The 18,349-nt window shown below is 48.6% G+C and overlaps 1 protein-coding gene across 1 annotated transcript in view; it reads right to left on the bottom strand.

Moving 5' to 3' along the window:
* Positions 1–5,831, bottom strand: part of LOC145337370 (putative G-protein coupled receptor 139) — a 52,875-nt gene extending 47,044 nt beyond the window's left edge. Inside the window, exon 1 of the mRNA XM_080182161.1 lies at positions 5,747–5,831. Within this exon, the coding sequence (XP_080038287.1) occupies positions 5,747–5,831 (85 nt within the window). The remainder of the gene's footprint in view (positions 1–5,746) is intronic.
* Between the last annotated feature and the right edge of the window lie 12,518 nt (positions 5,832–18,349).

The following is an 18,349-nucleotide window of genomic DNA, read 5'->3' as shown; positions in this document are numbered from 1 at the left end:
TAGTTGGATTCTAATGAAATAAATAATCTGGAGAAAATAAATTTCCTGAATTATTCTTGCAGTCATGTTGTATTGGACGAACTATTTCCATCTCACCCATGACTTTCAGTTGTTGGATTCAGTGCAATATTGTTTCTGTTGATCCAAACATCGAAGTAGGGGAAAAAAATCATCAGGAACATGAATTTCCAAGGTGACGAGCTGGCAAAAGTTATACTGAATATGCTGACCAATTAAAATGTGGCATCTGGCTTCAGTAATGAGAAAAAAATAATGTTTATCATGTTAAAATAATCTTGTGTTTGGGGTGGTAACTGGAGAGCAGATAAAGACTTGTCAATGGACAATATAGTTCAATCTGGGAAGAATCTGGGGCATGGCTTTAAATTAAGGGGGGGTAGTTATAGGACGGATGTCAGGGGCAGGTTCTTTACCCAGAGGGTGGTGAGGGACTGGAATGCCCTGCCTGCTGCAGTTGTAAATGCGCCTAGTTTGGGGGCGTTTAAGAGATTGGTGGATAGGTTTATGGACGAAAAGGGATTGGTTTAGATTAGTGGGTCAATGTTTTTTTTTAAAAATAAGACTGGTCGGCGCAACATTGTGGGCCGAAGGGCCTGTTCCGCGCTGTAATGTTCTATGTTCTATGAAACTTCACTCATACTAAGGAAATTCAATGACTGAATTGTCTTGTAACGATTGATCTTCTTCCCCAAGTGTGGTCCTGATAATCAGTAGGTCCTGGGCGCAGTGTTTTTAAGAGGTTATCTCCACAAATGTCATGAAATAAACATTAATATCTCTGACCATGTAATACTCAAGTTTCGGATCTTAAAACATGGAAACTCGCCCCAACTGATTTACTTCAATCTTTATTTTGTCCTCAGGCTATCTTTATTACAGCTGGTCTAATCTCCATTCCTTCCTCGCCGTGGTGAAAACTCACTCCGTGAACATTTTTTCACATTTCATAAACGTTTGAAATACACTCCGTCCATGTATGTGTACAATACTTGAGAAGGATGTGAAGGCTTTGGAAAGTGTATAGAGGAAATTCAGAAGCCTGATTCCAAGCCAAACGAACTGGAGCTGTTTTGATGGATTGGAGAGAGTGGTCTATCATCTGCGGAGGAAATAAGGCTGAGACGCCACTTGATCTGGTTGTTCAAGATGCCGAGGGACACAGAACAAAATCATGAGAAATTGCTCCCAACTGAGAGAGCAGCAAAAACTAGAGAAGAGATGCAACATAATGGGCACAAAGTTCGAAAGAGAATGTGAGTTTATTTTCACTCAGACTGTTGCTGGAATCTGGATTGAATTTCCATGAAACAAATGATAGAGGAATATCCTTTCAAGGCATGGAATAGGAAATCGGCATGCAAACTAAAAGCAGTAAAGTGTAAAGTTACGGGGATAGGTCATGGTTCTGATACGAGGTTGAATATTCTTTCAGAGAGCCAGTTGCTATATAATGGGCCGAAAGGCTTCCTTCCATACTTTCAGTACTCTATGATTCTATGTCGGAGCAAATGTATTTTTACTCCACTCATGGAATAAAAGATTGCCTGTGAAATATATATCTTTGTGGATTCATAAATAGTTTTGCCTAGTTTTGATGAAATTTATGTTTGCACAGCCTCATAAGTGTTACAGGTATCTTATCCACATTCAAAATCTCAAACCCCTCGAAAATTTGAATTTCTTCTGTTGAGTCACCCCTTATCCTCCTCGTCTCCCTATTATAGAGACGCGTTATTTTTAGCTAATCCACACCTCCACAGTTTTGGTGTGACTTCCGTAATAATACAACTGCGCCACAAAAAAAAATCACCTGAAGATAGGAACACAAACAATAGGCAAAGGGTTTCGATCCAAAAAGAACACAACTTCTCTTAATTTAGTAATCTCCCATGTGGAAAATAATGCTGCACTTTGATCATGCCTGAATACTAACATTATTATTCTTCTGAATATAAAACACTGAAACATCAACAGCACCGTTCCGGAATCCAGGGAATGGCCCAAAACAAATCGTTTTCTCTGATTGAGGGAGTGTTTTGAGTTTGCAAGGGAATCTGGAAACGTCGGAATCCCCATGCACGCTTCATTGCTGCAAAAAGAAAAGTATGCTCTGTGCAGAAAGGGAAGATGCTTATTGGTGGCTTATAATGTCTGTTCCTTCTTTTTATTTGCAGTTAACTCAGTGGCAATCATCATTCTGTCCAACGGGAAAAGTGGCCTTTCCAGTTGTACCACGTGCTACCTGATGGCAATGGCCATAGCGGATCTACTGGTCATTATTACTGAGGTCATTCTCTATCAAATCAAGAATTATTATTTCCCACTGAATTTCCTCGCAGTAACGCCTGTGTGTAGTGTTCGCTATGTCCTGCTCCGTGTAGCCACAGACTGTTCTGTCTGGTTCACAGTCGCTTTCACTTTTGATAGATTTGTTGCCAAACGCTAGCATCAAAATATTGCACCAAGAAAACTGCGTCCGTCGTTCTAGGGACAACTAGCACTTTGTTCGTTTTGAAAAATATTCCTATCTATTTTAGATTTAAACCTAAAATAATTCTCGACAATGTACCATGGCTCTGTTTGAATAAGCCAAGCTATTTCACTGACCCCAGATGGATTGGGTTTAGACATTTTGAAAAGATTTTAACCCCGTTGATGCCATTCGGGTTAATTCTGTTGCTCAACGCCATGACTGTCAGACACATTTTAGTGGCCAGTCGAGTCCGCAAGGGATTAAGGGGTCAGAAAAAAGCAGATAATTGCAATGATCCAGAAATGGAGAGCAGAAGGAAATCTATAGTTTTACTGTTCACCGTATCTGGGAGCTTTATATTTCTGTGGTTGGTGTACCTTTTATATTTCTTTAATGTTGCAAATGGCTTCGATGATCCTTCATTTTATATATTTGAATACATTGCATATATGCTGCGCGATTTAAGTTGCTGCACAAACACATTTATTTATGTAGCAACACAGTCGAAATTCAGAGAGGCGTTAAAGGAAGCAGTGAAATATCCTGCTACATCAATTATTAAATTAATTAATAAAAGCAAACAATGAAAACAGCTCACAGCATCGGTGTGCTACAATATGTGATCTTCAGTGAACCAGAAGTACAATATTTGGAAGGGCAAAATCGTGAAAATAATATTAACGATGGGTCGGGGGCAATAGAGAGAGGCACGACGAGAGACAAAATAGCAGTGGGTAAAGTATACAGAATAAGTCCATGACCCAGGGGAAACTGCAACCAATTCAAGGACTGAAAAAAAAAACAATGAGTGGAAAAATACAGGCAAAACAATAAACAGATTCATAAACACAAGGGAAAAGTTTGAACCATGTGTACCAAATACAAATTTGTAGCAGGTAGAATCGGACACACCAAAGTGACGCAGCAAAATGGCTCGTGGTGGCATACAGATTACGAGAAGGAAATAACGGGGGCTCTGTTTGTCTGTCTCTCCAACATCCATCTGTCCATCCATCACACGTCCGTCCGCCCGTTTGCCCACCCGTGCACTCATCCGTCTGTCTATCTGGTTATCTGTCTATTTTTCTATCCATCTATCTGTCAACCTGACTGTCTGACAGTCTGTCTGCCTGTATGCCAGTCAGTCTGTCTGTCTACCTTGTTGTTTATCTATCTCTCTATCCATTCCTCTACCTAGCTGTCCCTCTGTAAATCTGCTATTATTATTCTTTTCTCTCCATCCCTCTCTCTCTTTGTTTCCAGGTCACGCTCTTGTCGATCAAAACCAAAAAAAAGTCAAAACTCACAAATGCTTAAGTCCCTCAACACCGTTAAAACAATTGTCATCGAATAAAACCACTGAGGAACATACTGAACTTAAATGGAGAATCAGTAATACTTTGCCCTCCCGAACTGTTCCAGCTTCTCTTGTCTCTTGTTCTGTTTTGCTATGAGATTTTGACGGTACAGATCCACGTGACACTTGACCATCCACATAGCAGCAGTTCCGCTGGAAATAGCCCAGTTGTCATTTGTAGCGTGAAACAATACTGGAATAAAAATCTTCAGATCTTTGTACTCAACGAATCATCTACCAGTTTTTTTTCAATCCCTACTTCAGAGTTCCGCCAAACCATTTGAAATGGTGCAGGACGGAAATAGTAAATGCCATTGTTTTGCATAAATTCTTGAAAAAAACATTGTGTACGCGGTTCCATTATCCAAAACAGACGAATCATGTGTACCATGAGTTGCAAATATTTGATGTAGTTTCCCAGTTTAACAAGAACTGTGATATTAATCATGAATTCTGCTCCCAGACAGGGTCGAAACAGCCATCCGTGACCCCCCACAGTATGCATCAATCCTGCATACATAACTCATCCTCTATGATAGTTGCCTATCTTTGCAACACAAATGGATTAACTTTTGACAGAACAGAGTCTCTGTCCATCAACTGCTTCGTCTGTTTTGGAGATTGGAAAATGTTTCCAGTAAAAAGAGATACCATGGGAAGACACAATGCCTTGAATGGCAAATCCAAGAAAGGGAGATGACTCAACACATTCACAGTCTCGTTGTTTTCCCCTGTTCTGTGCACAATATGGTCCTGATCAGCTGGCAATGGGAAGAGTGTATTTGGACTCACAGAAAAGACTTCCCAATGACTTGTGGTCTGTTTATAGGGTGAACGAATGACGATAGAGGTTCGAATAGAATCTTCCTACCGCAAAACGACAGTTTGATCATTTTTTGCCCTCGTGTGAATATTCCTTATCAGCCTTTTTTTTTCTGAAACCAATGGCCTTTCGGACCCGCCCTCCATTAAATGAAAATAAATCTGTCCGACACAGTAGCGCAATTCATCACACCACGGGATATGTTCCCCTGTCTGATTCAAAATGTCCCTGCAGATCCGTCGATTTCAATAAGTTATTCAGATTCTTGGACTCTTTTCGCTCTGCACACATTCTATAATTGCACAATTCTAGGATAATGGAATGTGAGATCTGACTCATTTTAAAAACCTCCTGAGTCCCCCTGAGGAAACATTCCTAGACATATATTACCTTTGCATTTCCACTGAACTCAAACAGTTTGATTTTAAATTGCCCTTGTTATCGGACGATAAATTTCATGAAATTGGGCTCACAAAATGGCAGCAAACTAAAGCTCCCCTCAGAGCCCCTCCACCAAGAATCACAAAGTAACAGACACCAATCTGTGGGCAAGAGCATGCTTTTAGAATGCAGGTGAGGGCTGGCACATAAGGGAAGCTGGACAGGATGGCACCGACAGGAACTAAATCTCCACCCCGTCAAAATCAGCACCTTTAAAACAGTCAACCAACCCATGGAGACACCTAAAATTAGCATCGTTAAGGAAACATTCCTGGCCCCTCAAAACCTCTTTTGAGATCAATGACACACCTATGATTCAAACCCCGGAGATTCTAGACTATTAAATAACCAGACAAAACAATTAACACACACCGAAAACAATTTCCTCAACACTTGGAAACATCGAGACAGGGTGGCTAAGGTCGAATACTGTAAATAAAAGTATTAGCATTTGAATCGCACACTGCCCCGAAGTTCAGCTATAACTATAGCCTGCTGCCAGGGACGGGCAGAGCGCTTTCGGGACAGTCCGATTGGATGTCCTGACTGTGCTTCTCCATCGACGGAAATGAAAATAAAGCTGTGCCGTTATTGAACTTCACCCTGAGTCCGTCGTGGTCATTTCGCTCACTGGCGCTAACAATTGGGGGCTCGTCCGGGATCGCGACCGTCGCTGGAACGCCGCCTCCCGGCACTGGGTGAGTATCTTTACTCATTTCATCAAACCCGTGGAATATGAGTGTCCCAGTGTCAGAGCGGTGTTTCACGGCTGCCTCGATCTGTACTTGTGAACAGGGTCCGTTCAGTAGCTGCACAGCGGGAACGTGGGTTTAAGTTTCTTTTTGGGCGGGGGGGCTGGGATCGTGTTATTTTTACATTCCCGCTGACCCCCCCGACCAGCCCGACCACAGACTGACTGCCCACTAGGGGAGCCGACAGAACAGGTCTTACAGAGTAGGGATATTCCTCTGGGATTTATGGTTCAGGGACAGCACCCTGGGATTTAAGGTGAAGGAGGACGTCCAAGGTTTCGGGCCACTGGGATCGGACTCACGGAGTTCGGGACACGTCCGGAAGCTGCAAGTCGGTGAGGACCTCTGCAGGCGCGAGAGATCGGGCCACTGGGGGCAAAATCCCCCAGGAATTTGCTCCATGTCCGGGCGCTCCTAATTCTGGAGCCTCTGTGAGTGTCTCCACCACTACAAGCAGGAGACCTCTGGTAGCGTGAAAAAACCACTACACATCGGGGGAACTCCGACCCGCGGTCGACTACACGCCAGTCCGCACCCAGGTCCGGGTGACTCCCTGGGAGATCGGGAAACGGCTGCCCTCTGAGAGTCGATTTAGCGATAGGAGTTTGGGTAGGAGCTAGTGGCCCCGGTCACTGTAGTCGGGAGTCTCTCCGTACACTGCGGCCCCTGCGGAGAGGCTGTACAGAGCTCACCTGCCTCTGAGAGCGGCAATCTCCCCGCTACACGCAGGTCGGGCTCTGCGGGTTGTCACTGAAGGGACAAACGTACTAACAGTGGGAACACGAGACCATAACCCAATCAGATACACACACAAGTATCTGTGAAAGCATTAGAGCCAGGGTTAGTTACACTACTGACCCGTGTAAAGGAAACTAACACGGAGAGCAACAGTATCACCTTTGAATGGGGACCAGAAGGGTCCCTCACCCGCTATCGAGCAGAGAGAAAAAACAAGAATCTAATTAAAAGCACGATGAAGGCAGGGTGGAAACCCCACGACCCTCTCGAAACCCAACGGGAGTGGTGGGTGAAAGAGAAAAGGAGCAAGGATGAGAAGGCTTGGATGCTAATATTAAAGGCTGATCTCACCCTTGCAGGACGAGTTCATAAATATGTACAAGGCAAGCAGGAACAAGCTGCACAGGGACAACACGCCGCTGTGATGGACACTAACCCTGTGCTGCCAGCGCTGTCCGACTTCTCACACCAACCTCCCAGTGAGGAGTGTCCCGACTGGGAATGTTTAGTGGATGAGACGGGTCCATTAGCCCCAACAGGAGGGAGCATTCCACCTCCCACCGACCCCCCCATCCCAGAGCGTTATGGCAGCCCCCCCGTTAAAATTGAGTGTGTCCCTGGGGGGGGCAAGGGGGAGACGGGTGAGGGCGATCTGCCCAGGCTCGGAGAAAGATGACCCGTGTATCCCTTACCCCGGGGGGGGGACACCGTGAAACTGCTGGACAAACTCCCGACCCTCCAGCCCACACACAGTAACGCGATCTTCTGGCAAAAACACTTAAAGAGATGCAAATGTGTCCCAATTTATATCATCGGGAGATAGCAGGGCTCCTAAGAGCCAAAATGCCGGGGAATTATTGGACCCGGCTTCAGGGACAGCACCAGAACGGGACCTGGTGCGCCAACCTGAACCAGAGCCGCCCAGAGCAAGACCGAGCTCTGAGGGATTTTAAAGATGATATTACCCAAACCATGGGGCGAGTCCCCGTGAGCTGGAACGCAATCGTAGGGTTAGTGCAGGGGAAGGAGGAGAAAGCCCAGGAATACGGGCGATGGAAATTTGATGCCTTTTTGGGCCCACGGGGGAATGCCCGATGCCGATAGACAGAACCCCGCGTTCCTCCAGCTATATAAGGACGGGCTGAGCCCAGCGCACCGAGCAATCCTAAAGACCAGGTTGGTAAACTTTAACACCTTTGACGAGCGAGAGAACTGGGCTATTACTGTAGACAACCAACAGAGAAAGATCCAAAGCGCTAGGGCAGGGGGATCTTCCCTGGGAACTGACGGAGGGAGCTGCTACAAGTGTGGGAAACCTGGTCATTATAGAAAGGACGGCCCAGCCCAGGCGTCCCAACCCTCCCACATTTGCCCCAATTGCAGCAGGACTGGACACAGCGATTCAGCTTGCTGAAGCAGGAGGTTCCCAAGGAGAGAGAGAGAGAGGGAGCCCCCCCCAGGTACGACCAAACCCCGGCAAGCCCCCCCCGAGCTGAAAGGGAATGAAGTCATTCCCAATCCCGCACACCTCAGCCACCAGCAGCTGCTGGATATTATCCAGACTCTGGCGGAGAGAAAGACCGCATGAATCGCATCGGCCCCCCCTCACCCCGGGAGCCCACCCCCACATCTGGGTTAACACATCGTTGGGGGGGGCCGGTGATGCAGAATATTAATACATACGGGGCGGGGGGGGCCGCGATATCCCTCACCAACATGGCACTTCCTACAACCCACCGTTCCATCGTAGTAGTGGGGGGGTCGGGGGAAATAGAACTACAGCTTACCAGAGCCAGGCAGTCCTACTAGAGATTGAGGACATCTTACTCCCAGTACACTTCTGGGTCTGCCCCAATCTGGAAGGAACAATCTTGGGAATAGACCTCCTGGGGGGAGTTTGGGGGCGGTGGTGGGTGCCTTTAACAAGCGCCTGCTGTGGACTGCGAGAAAGGAACACAAAAGTGGGATTCGGGGATATTGGGTCCCGAACACAAACGTGGATGCAATCCGGGCAGGAGACCACACACCCACAGCCCGAGATTGGAGAAGGGAAGGGATAGTAGGGCTTCTATGTCCATCATTACCCCAAGTCTGGGCAGCAGGGAAACAAGACTGCGGCCTGGTAAAAACCCCTCCCCTACACATACACGGGCCCATCCGCACCCCTCACATACAATACCCCATAAAGCCCCAGGCACTACAGGCCCCTGAGAAAACCATTCAGGCTTTGGTTGCCCAGGGTATTTGAAGACCTACAGTGTCTAACACCAACTCCCCGATACGACCAGTCCGTAAGCCAGACGGAAGTTACCGACTGGCCATAGACTACACTGCCCTCAACAAAATAACCCCCAAAGAACACCCCATAGTCGCCAGTCCATCCACTATTTTTAACGGACTCGGATCTGAACATGGTATTTTCTCTGTGTTAGACACAGCAAACGGATTCTCGTCCATCCCGCTTCACACAGACTCCCAGGAAAGGTTGGCCTTTCCCTGTGGAGGGAAACAGTACACACGGACACGCCTCCCCCAAGGGCTCCACAACATTCCCAACATTTTCCACCCAGTTATGAGTGAGGCCCTTGAGGACTGCGATCTGTCCCCATACGGAAGCACCTTCCTCCAATATGTGGACCACATCTTCATTGCCTCCACCAACCGCACAGCACATATCGGAGCCCTGTCCACAATCCTACGCGCCTCGCAGGCTGCGGGGTTTAAAATCAACCCAACCAAGGCACAGATTGCACAACAGGAGCTCCGGGATTTGGGAAACAACATAAGTCAGGGAAAGACAGCCCTCTCCTCCGATCGGAAGACCGGGATTATAAATATGCCCTGTCCAAACACAGTTAAAGGGGTGTGTAGAGTTATGGGACTATTTAACGACTGCCGGGATTGCATTGACCAGTTCGCATCTCTGTCTGAACCAATTCAGCGGCTGGTCAAAGGGGGAAAGCCAGGAGCAGGAACGATCGAGTGGGGACCCGAACAGGAGGTAGCATTCACCCGCCTAAAATCAGAACTATTAGCAGCTCCAGCCCTACGCCCGCCTAATATAATCAAACCCTTCCACCTCTTCTATGACCCAGAAGAGGGATTTTATCGCTCCGTGGGAACCCAAGAATACAGGGGGACCATGCGACCGGTGGCATATTATTCCACCCGACAATCCCCGGGAGCCCAGGGACTGCACAAGTGTGTGGCAGCTCTAGATTGCCCCTCCTGGGCAGTCAGGGTACGGGAACCGATCACTGTGTCAGGACAAATCATTTCACACACGAAACACACCATCGCTGAGCTCCTGAATACAGGCCGACTCCGGACTGTTTCGGACGCCCGAAGGGCCAACTGGGAAGCGGTACTCCTCCCCCGAGACCGGTCAGTCCAGATAGTGCGGGACCCTGGGAAGAACCCCACTGAGGGACTCCTATCAGAGGGAAGTCCGCATTACTGCCCGATTAACCCAGACACTGAAGCGGAGGGAGGCATTAATGACCAACCCCGAGATAACCCCGACCTCATACTGTATGTAGACGGGTCCCGAAGACAAGTAGAGGGACAATACCACACAGGCTGGGCAATAGTAGACCAGGAAGGGACACTGGGAGCAAAGGACACGATGAGTGGGAAGCCCTCAGCCCAAATGGCCAAACTCATAGCCCTCACGGAAGCCCTCAAGACAGGAAGGGAAAAGTGAGTAAATGTGTATACTGACAGCCGATACGCATTTGGGGTGGTCCACGATTACATGATGACCTGGAAAAGGCACAGTTTTATCAGCACGGTTGGGGGTGGGGGGGGTGGAGTTGGGGGGGTGCATAAGGCATGAAAATATAACCCGAGACCTGGTAGCTGCAGCCAGGCTGCCCTCAGAAGCAGCCGTAATGAAGATAAAAGCCCACCAAAGGGTAAAGACAGCGGAACAGAAAGGGAACCAACTCGCAGACACTGCAGCCAAGGCTGTAGCTGGGGAAGCCCTCCCGCACACAGCCCCCACCACAACAGCACCCTTGGAGGAAGTGGATCTTTATAAGCTGCAGGGTAACACCAGCCCACATGAGGTGGCACAGTGGGAACAGGCAGGGGCGTCCAGGGACAAAGATGGAGTGTGGCGCAGAGGGCACCAAGTCGTCGCCCCCTCATTTCTACCCACCAAACTACTCCGAGTCCACCACGAGCCCCACCACTCCGGCCGGGATGGGACTCTGGCCCCACTATCAGCTGATTGGTGGTGGCCAGGGATGGGACGGGGTGGAGCCAAACATTGCCAGCGCTGTATCATACGCGCCCAGCACAACCCGGGCCCACCCCTGAGAGTCAAACTGACCCACCAACCCCGACCAAAGGGATCCTGGGAAAACCTGCAGATCGACTTCAGAGGCCCCCTACCCACTCGCCGAGGGAAGAAATATTGTTTAGTCTGAATCGATCAATTCACCCGCTGGGTGGAAGCATTCCCAACTCGGGATTGTGAAGACACCACCGGAGCCCCATCCCAGCATACGGAATCATCCCGAGGTGGGGAGTCCCACTACAACTCAACTCCAACCAAGGATTTCAGTGAGGCGTTTGACAAAGTCCCTCATGGTAAGTTGGTGGAAAAGATTAAGGCTCATGGGATTCAAGGCCAGGTATCTCGATGGGTAGAGAACTGGCTTGCTAAGAGGAGACAGAGAGGAGTTGTGGAGGGGTCCTTTTCTAGCTGGAGGTCTGTCACTAGTGGGGTGCCACAGGGCTCGGTACTGGGACCCCTTCTTTTTGTAGTGTATATAAATGACTTGGAAGAGGGAGTCGGTGGTGTGATCAGCAAATTTGCAGATGACACGAAGATGGCTGGATTGGCGGGCAGTGAGGAGCAGTGTCTGGCAATACAACGGGATATTGATAGGCTGGGATATTGGGCAGATATATGGCAAATGGAGTTTAATCCGGATAAATGTGAGGTGATGCATTTTGGCCAGAATAATGTAGGGGGCAGTTACATGATAAAGGGTAAGCCTATAAAGAGTATAGAAACACAGTGAGACCTGGGGGTGCAAGTGCACAAGTCTTTGAAGGCGGCAGTACAAGTGGAGAAGGTTGTGAAGAAAGCCAATGGTTTGTTAGCCTTTATAGGAAGGGGTATTGATAATAACAGCTGGAGTCTAATGTTGCAGTTGTTTGCCTGAACAGAGAGAGGCAGAGAGTGAGTTTTTAAAGTTTCTTAAGTGTCAGAAGTCAGGCTGACATTAACACTGCAGTGAAGTTACTGAGAGAGAGGGACAGTGAGAGAGAGACAGACAGACAGAGAGTGGGGGATCGATATTTAAAGTTGTCAACTTGAATGGTTCGTACTGACAAGCAAGGCCTACATTCACACTGGATCAGCTTACTGGGACACAGAGATACAGAGGGAGAGGTGAAAGTTTTCCCTGACTGGTTAATGTTTTCTCCCCTGCTTCTCCAAGCTCCAAGTCCCACTGGTTAATGTTTTCCCCGGTTGGTTAATGTTTTCCCCATGGTTGGTTCATGTTTTGCCCATCCAGCTGGAGACTAATTCCCCCGGTTAATGTTTTCCCCCGTTGGTTAATGTTTTCCCCGACTGGTTCATGTATTGCCCCTGCTTCTGCAGGGATTATGTGCAACTGGTTAATGTTGTCCCCTCGGTTCTCCAGGGACTATGTCCGACTGGTTAATGTTTTCCCCTCGCTTCTCCAGGCTTCAAGTCCAACTGTACAATGCTTTCCCCCTGCTTCTCCAGAGACCAAGTCCCACTGGTTAATGTTTTGCCCGTTTGGTTAATGTTTTCCCCGATTGGTTAATGTTTTCCCCTCCTGGTTCATGTTTTCACCGGTTGGTTCGTGTTTTCCCCAACTGGTTAATGTTTTGTTCGCAGTTGGTTAATGTTTTCCCCCTGCTTCTCCAGGCGCCAAGCCCGACTGGTTAATGTTTTCCCTTCTGCTCCAGGCACCAAGTACGACTGGTTCATGTTTTCCCCCTGCTTCTCCAGAGACCAAGTCCCACTGGTTAATGTTTTCCCCGATTGGTTAATGTTTTGCCCACGGTTGGTTAATACTTTGACCCTGCTTCTCCAGGCACCAACCACGGGGAAAACATTAACCAGTGGGATATGGTGCCTGGAGAAGCAAGGGGAAAATATGAACCAGTTGGACATAATCCCTGGAGAAGCAGGGGCACAACATTAACCAACCGTGGGGAAAACATTAACCAGGAGGGCAAAACATTAACCAGTCAGGGAAAACATTAACCAACTGGGGAAAACATTAACCAACCAGGGAAAAGATTAACCAGTGGGACTTAGGGTCTGGCTGGATGGGCAAAACATGAAACAACGGTGGGGAAAGCATGAACCAACCATGGGGAAATCACTAACCAGTGGGACTTGATCCCTGAAGAAGCGAGGGGAAAACATTAACCAGTTGGGCTGGGTGCCTGGAGAAGCAGGGGGAAAACATTAACCAGTTGGCCTGGGTGCCTGGAGCAGAAGGGAAAGCATTAGCCAGTTGGACATGGTGACTGGAGAAGCACGGGGAAAACATTAACCAGTCGGACCTTGTCCCTGGAGAAGCAGGGAGAAAACATTAACCAACCGTAGGGAAAACATTAACCAACCGGGGAAAACATTAACCAGTGGGACGTCGGCTCTGGCTGGATGGGCAAAACATGAACCAACCGAGGGGAAAACATTAACCAACCGGGGAAAGCATGAACCAGTTGGACTTGGTGCATGGAGAAGCGAGGGGAAAACATGAACCTGTCGGACCTGGCACCTGGAGAACCGAGGGGAAAACATTAACCAGTTGGGCTTGGTGCCTGGAGAAGCAGGGGGAAAACATTAACCAGTTGGTCTTGGTCTCTGAAGAAGCAGGGGCAAAACATTAACCAACCGTGGGCAAATCATTAACCAGTCGGGGAAAACATTAACCAACCGGGGAAAACATTAACAAGTAGGGGAAAACACTAACCAGTTGGGGGAAACAGGAACCAGTGGCACTTGGTCCCAGGAGAAGCGGGGGAAAACATGAACCAGTCGTACTTGGTGCCTGGAGAAGCAGGGGGAAAACATTAACCAGTTGGGCATAGTCCCTGGAGAAGCGAGGGGAAAATAATTAACCAGTTGGAGATGGTCCCTGGAGAAGCAAGGGGAAAACATTAACCAGTCGGACCTAATCCCTGGAGAACCGAGGGGAAAACATTAACCAGTTGGACTTGGTACCTATAGAAGCAGGGGCAAAACATTAACCAACTGGGCAAAACATGAACCAACCGGGCAAAACATGAACCACTGGTCCTTAGGCTATGGCTGGATGGGCAAAACATGAACCAACCGTGGGGGAAAATATTAACCAACCGGGGAAAACATTAACCAGTGGGACTTGGAGCCTGGAGAAGCAGGGGGGAAAACATTAACCAACCGGGGAAAACTTTCACCTCTCCCTCTGTATCTCTGTGTCCCAGTAAGCTGATTCAGTGTGAATGTAGGCCTTGCTTGTCAGGACGAACCATTCAAGTTGACACCTTTAAATATCGATCCCCCACTCTCTGTCTGTCTGTCTCTCCCTCTCTCTCACTGTCCCTCTCTCTCAGTAACTTCACTGCAGTGTTAATGTCAGCCTGACTTCTGACACTTAATAAACTTTAAAAACTCACTCTCTGCCTCTCTCAGTTCAGGCACAGGTTGAGTGTTCGAGTGAGAGCGGCGGAGAGGTGAGTATTGAAGCCGGTGCAGGCAGCTGTCAACAAAGCTTTGAAGAAATGGCAGGCAGTGTTTGTAAAGATGCTGAGGGAATGGGAAAGTCAGTGTGTCAGCCAGATGGGGGAAGGGAGGCTTCCACTTGCCAGGGGAAAACATTAACCAGCTGCTGCTGCTGCGGTGTGGGCAATGGCAGTCCCCCTTTTATTGTACCCTCTGGACAAGCAGGGGCAAAACATGAACCAGTTGGACGTGGTGCCTGGAGCAGAAGGGAAAACATTAACCAGTTAGACTCTGGTCCCTGGAGTAGAAGGGAAAACATTAAACCAGTTGCACTGAGTCTCCAGAGAAGCAGGGGCAAAGCATTAACCAGTCGGGGAAAGCATTAACCAAACGGGGAAAGCATTAACCAAACGGGGAAAGCATTCACCGGTGGGACTTAGTCTCTGGCTGGAGTGGGCAAAACATTAACCAACTGCGGGGAAAACATTAACCAGTGGGACATGGGTCCCTGGAGACGCAGGGGGAAAACATTAACCAGTTGGGCTGGGTGCCTGGAGAAGCGAGGGGAATACATGAACCAGTTGGGCATAGATCCTGGAGAAGCAGAGGCACAACAATAACCAACCGGGGGGGAAAACATTAACCAGTCAGGGAAAACATTAACCAGTCGGGGAAAACATTAACCAGTGGGACATGGTGCCTGGAGACGCAGGGGGAAAACATTAACCAGTTGGGCTGGGTGCCTGGAGCAGAAGGGAAAACATTAACCATTGGGACATGGTGCCTGGAGACGCAGGGGGAAAATATTAACCACTTGGACTTAGTGCCTGGAGAAGCGAGGGGAAAATATGAACCAGTTGGTCATACTCCCTCGAGAAGCAGGGGCACAACATTAACCAACCGGGGGGGGAAAACATTAACCAGTCAGGGAAAACATTAACCAGTGGGACTTAAGCCCTGGCTGGATGGGCAAAACATTAACCAACCAAGGAGAAAGCATGAACCAACCATGGGGAAAACATTTACCAGTGGGACTTGGGCCCTGGAGAAGCAGGGGGAAAACATTAACCGGTTGGGCTGGGTGCCTGGAGAAGCGAGGGGAATACATGAACCAGTTGGGCATAGATCCTGGAGAAGCAGAGGCACAACATTAACCAACCGTGGGGAAAACATTAACCAGTCGGGGAAAACATTAACCAACCGGGGAAAACATTAACCAGTGGGACTTGGGCCCTGGAGAAGCAGGGGGAAAACATTAACCAGTTGGGCTGGGTGCCTGGAGCAGAAGGGAAAGCATTAACCAGTGGGACATGGTGCCTGGAGAAGCTTGGGGAAAGCATCAACCAGTCGGACTTAGTCTCTGGAGAAGCAGGGGCAAAGCATTAACAAACCATGGGGAAAACATTAACCAGCCGGGGAAAACATTAACCAGTGGGACTTAGGCACTGGCTGGAGTGGACAAAACATTCACCAACCGTGGGGAAATCAGTAACTAGTCCGACCTTGTCCCTGGAGAAGCCGGGGAAAGCTGAAACATTTGGACTGGGTGCCTGGAGCAGAAGGGAAAACATTAACCAGGCGGACAGAGTCCCTGGAGAAGCAAGGGGAGAACATTAACCAGTCGGACATTGTCCCTGGAGAAGGAGGGGCACAACATTAACCAACCGTGGGGAAAACATTAACCAGTCGGGCAAAACATTAACCAGTGGGACTTAGGCTCTGCCTGGATGGGGAAAACATTAAGCAACGGTGGGGAAAGCATGAACCAACCATGGGGAAAACATTAACCAGTGGGACTTAGTCCCTAGAGAAGCAGAAGGGGAAACATTAACCAGTTGGACATAGTCCCAGGAGGAGCTTGGGGAGACCATGAACCAGTTGGATATAGTCCCTGGAGAAGCAGAGGCACAGCATTAACCTACCGTGGGGAAAACATGAACCAGTCGGGGAAAACATTAACCAACCGGGGAAAACGTTAACCAGTCGGGGAAATAATTAACCTGTTGGGGAAAACATGAACCAGTCGGACCTAACCCCTGGAGAACGGAGGGGAAAACATTAACCAGTTGGACTTGGTCCCTGAGGAAGCAGGGGCAAAACATTAACCAACCGGGCAAAACATCAACCAGTGGGATTGGGGCTCTGGATGGATGGGCAAAACATAAACCAACCGTGGGGAAAACATGAATCAACTGGGGAAAACATTAACCAGTGGGCCTTGGGCTCTGGCTGGATGGGAGCACATTAACAAACCGTGGGGAAAACATTAACCAGTCGGGCAAAACATTAACCAACTGGGGAAAACATTAACCAGTGGGCCTTAGTCTCCGGCTGGATGGGCAAAACATTAAGCAACCGTGGGGAAAACATTAACCAACCGGGGAAAACATTAACCAGTGGGACTTGGAGCCTGGAGAAGCAGGGGGGAAAACATTAACCAGTCGGGGAAAACTTTCACCTCTCCCTCTGTATCTCTGTGTCCCAGTAAGCTGATTCAGTGTGAATGTAGGCCTTGCTTGTCAGTACGAACCATTCAAGGTGACACCTTTAAATATCGATCCCCCACTCTCTGTCTGTCTCTCTGTCTCTCTCTCACTGTCCCTCTCTCTCTCAGTAACTTCACTGCAGTGTTAATGTCAGCCTGACTTCGGACACTTAATAAACTTTAAAAACTCACTCTCTGCCTCTCTCAGTTCAGGCACAGGTTGAGTGTTCGAGTGAGAGTGGGGGAGAGGTGAATATTGAAGCCGGTGCAGGCAGCTGCCAACAAAGCTTTGAAGAAATGGCAGGCAGTGTTTGTAAAGATGCTGAGGGAATGGGAAAGTCAGTGTGTCAGCCAGATGGGGGAAGGGAGGCTTCCACTTGCCAGGGGAAAACATTAACCTGCTGCTGCTGCTGCGGTGTGGGCAATGGCAGTCCCCCTTTTATTGTACCCTCTGGACAAGCAGGGGCAAAACATGAACCAGGTGCACTGAGTCCCTGTAGAAGTGAGGGGAAAACATTAACCAGTTGGATCTGCTCCCTGGAGTAGAAGGGAAAACATTAACCAGTTGCACTTAGTCTCCAGAGAAGCAGGGGCAAAGCATTAACCAGTCGGGGAAAACATTAACCAGCTGGACTTGGTGGCTGGAGAAGTGAGGGGAAAACATTAACCAGTCGGGCACAGTCCCTGGAGAAGCAGGGGCACAACATTAACCAACCGAGGGGAAAACATTGACCAGTCGGGGAAAACATTAACCAGTCAAAGAACAAAGAACAAAATCAGCCTGGGAAACAGGCCCTTCGGCCCAACGAGCCCACGCTGCCATCTCAACTCCACCTCTCTACCCATGACCCCGATCTAATGTTTCATGGCCATCCAGATTGAGGGAAAACTGATTTTGGGACAATTTATTCCTGCCAATCAGCCTAACAGCACATCTTTGGGGTGTGGGAGGAAACCGGAGCACCCGGAGAAAACCCACGCAAGCACGGGGAGAATGCGCAAACTCCCACAGACACCGGCCCAAATCCATGTGTCTGCACAGCAATCAGCGATAGTCACTGAGCTGTCGTCTTGCCCAGTATCTTGTCCAGTTTAGGCACACACTAACGACGTGAAGCACTGGGCCAATCTCGAACAACCAAGAGCAGCCCCAGTACGACCCATCGCGTGTATGCCCCTCGTTGGACACGAGGTGGACCGACTTCAAACCTGTGAATGAAAACAGAGAAAAACATTATTTTCATACTACACCCATTTACATTTCTAGGGACACCCCAATGCTAATGACCCTTAATTAAAGGTTCTCCTATATCCACCCATCTCCAGCTCAGTCATAGAACACAGAACATTACAGCGCAGAACAGGCCCTTCGGCCCACGATGTTGCGCCGACCAGCTTTTAAAAAAAACACTAACCCACTAATCTAAACCAATCCCATATCATCCATAAACCTATCCACAGATCTCTTAAACGCCCCCAAACTAGGCGCATTTACAACTGCAGCTGGCAGGGCATTCCAGTCCCTCACCACCCTCTGGGTAAAGAACCTACCCCTGA

This window comes from Carcharhinus amblyrhynchos, unplaced genomic scaffold (genome assembly GCF_965287045.1).
Source record: "Carcharhinus amblyrhynchos unplaced genomic scaffold, sCarAmb.v2.hapA scaffold_47, whole genome shotgun sequence".
Taxonomy (NCBI): Eukaryota; Metazoa; Chordata; class Chondrichthyes; order Carcharhiniformes; family Carcharhinidae; genus Carcharhinus; species Carcharhinus amblyrhynchos.
Note: the sequence above shows the minus strand (reverse complement) of the source record. Positions and strands in the feature narration are given on the sequence as shown.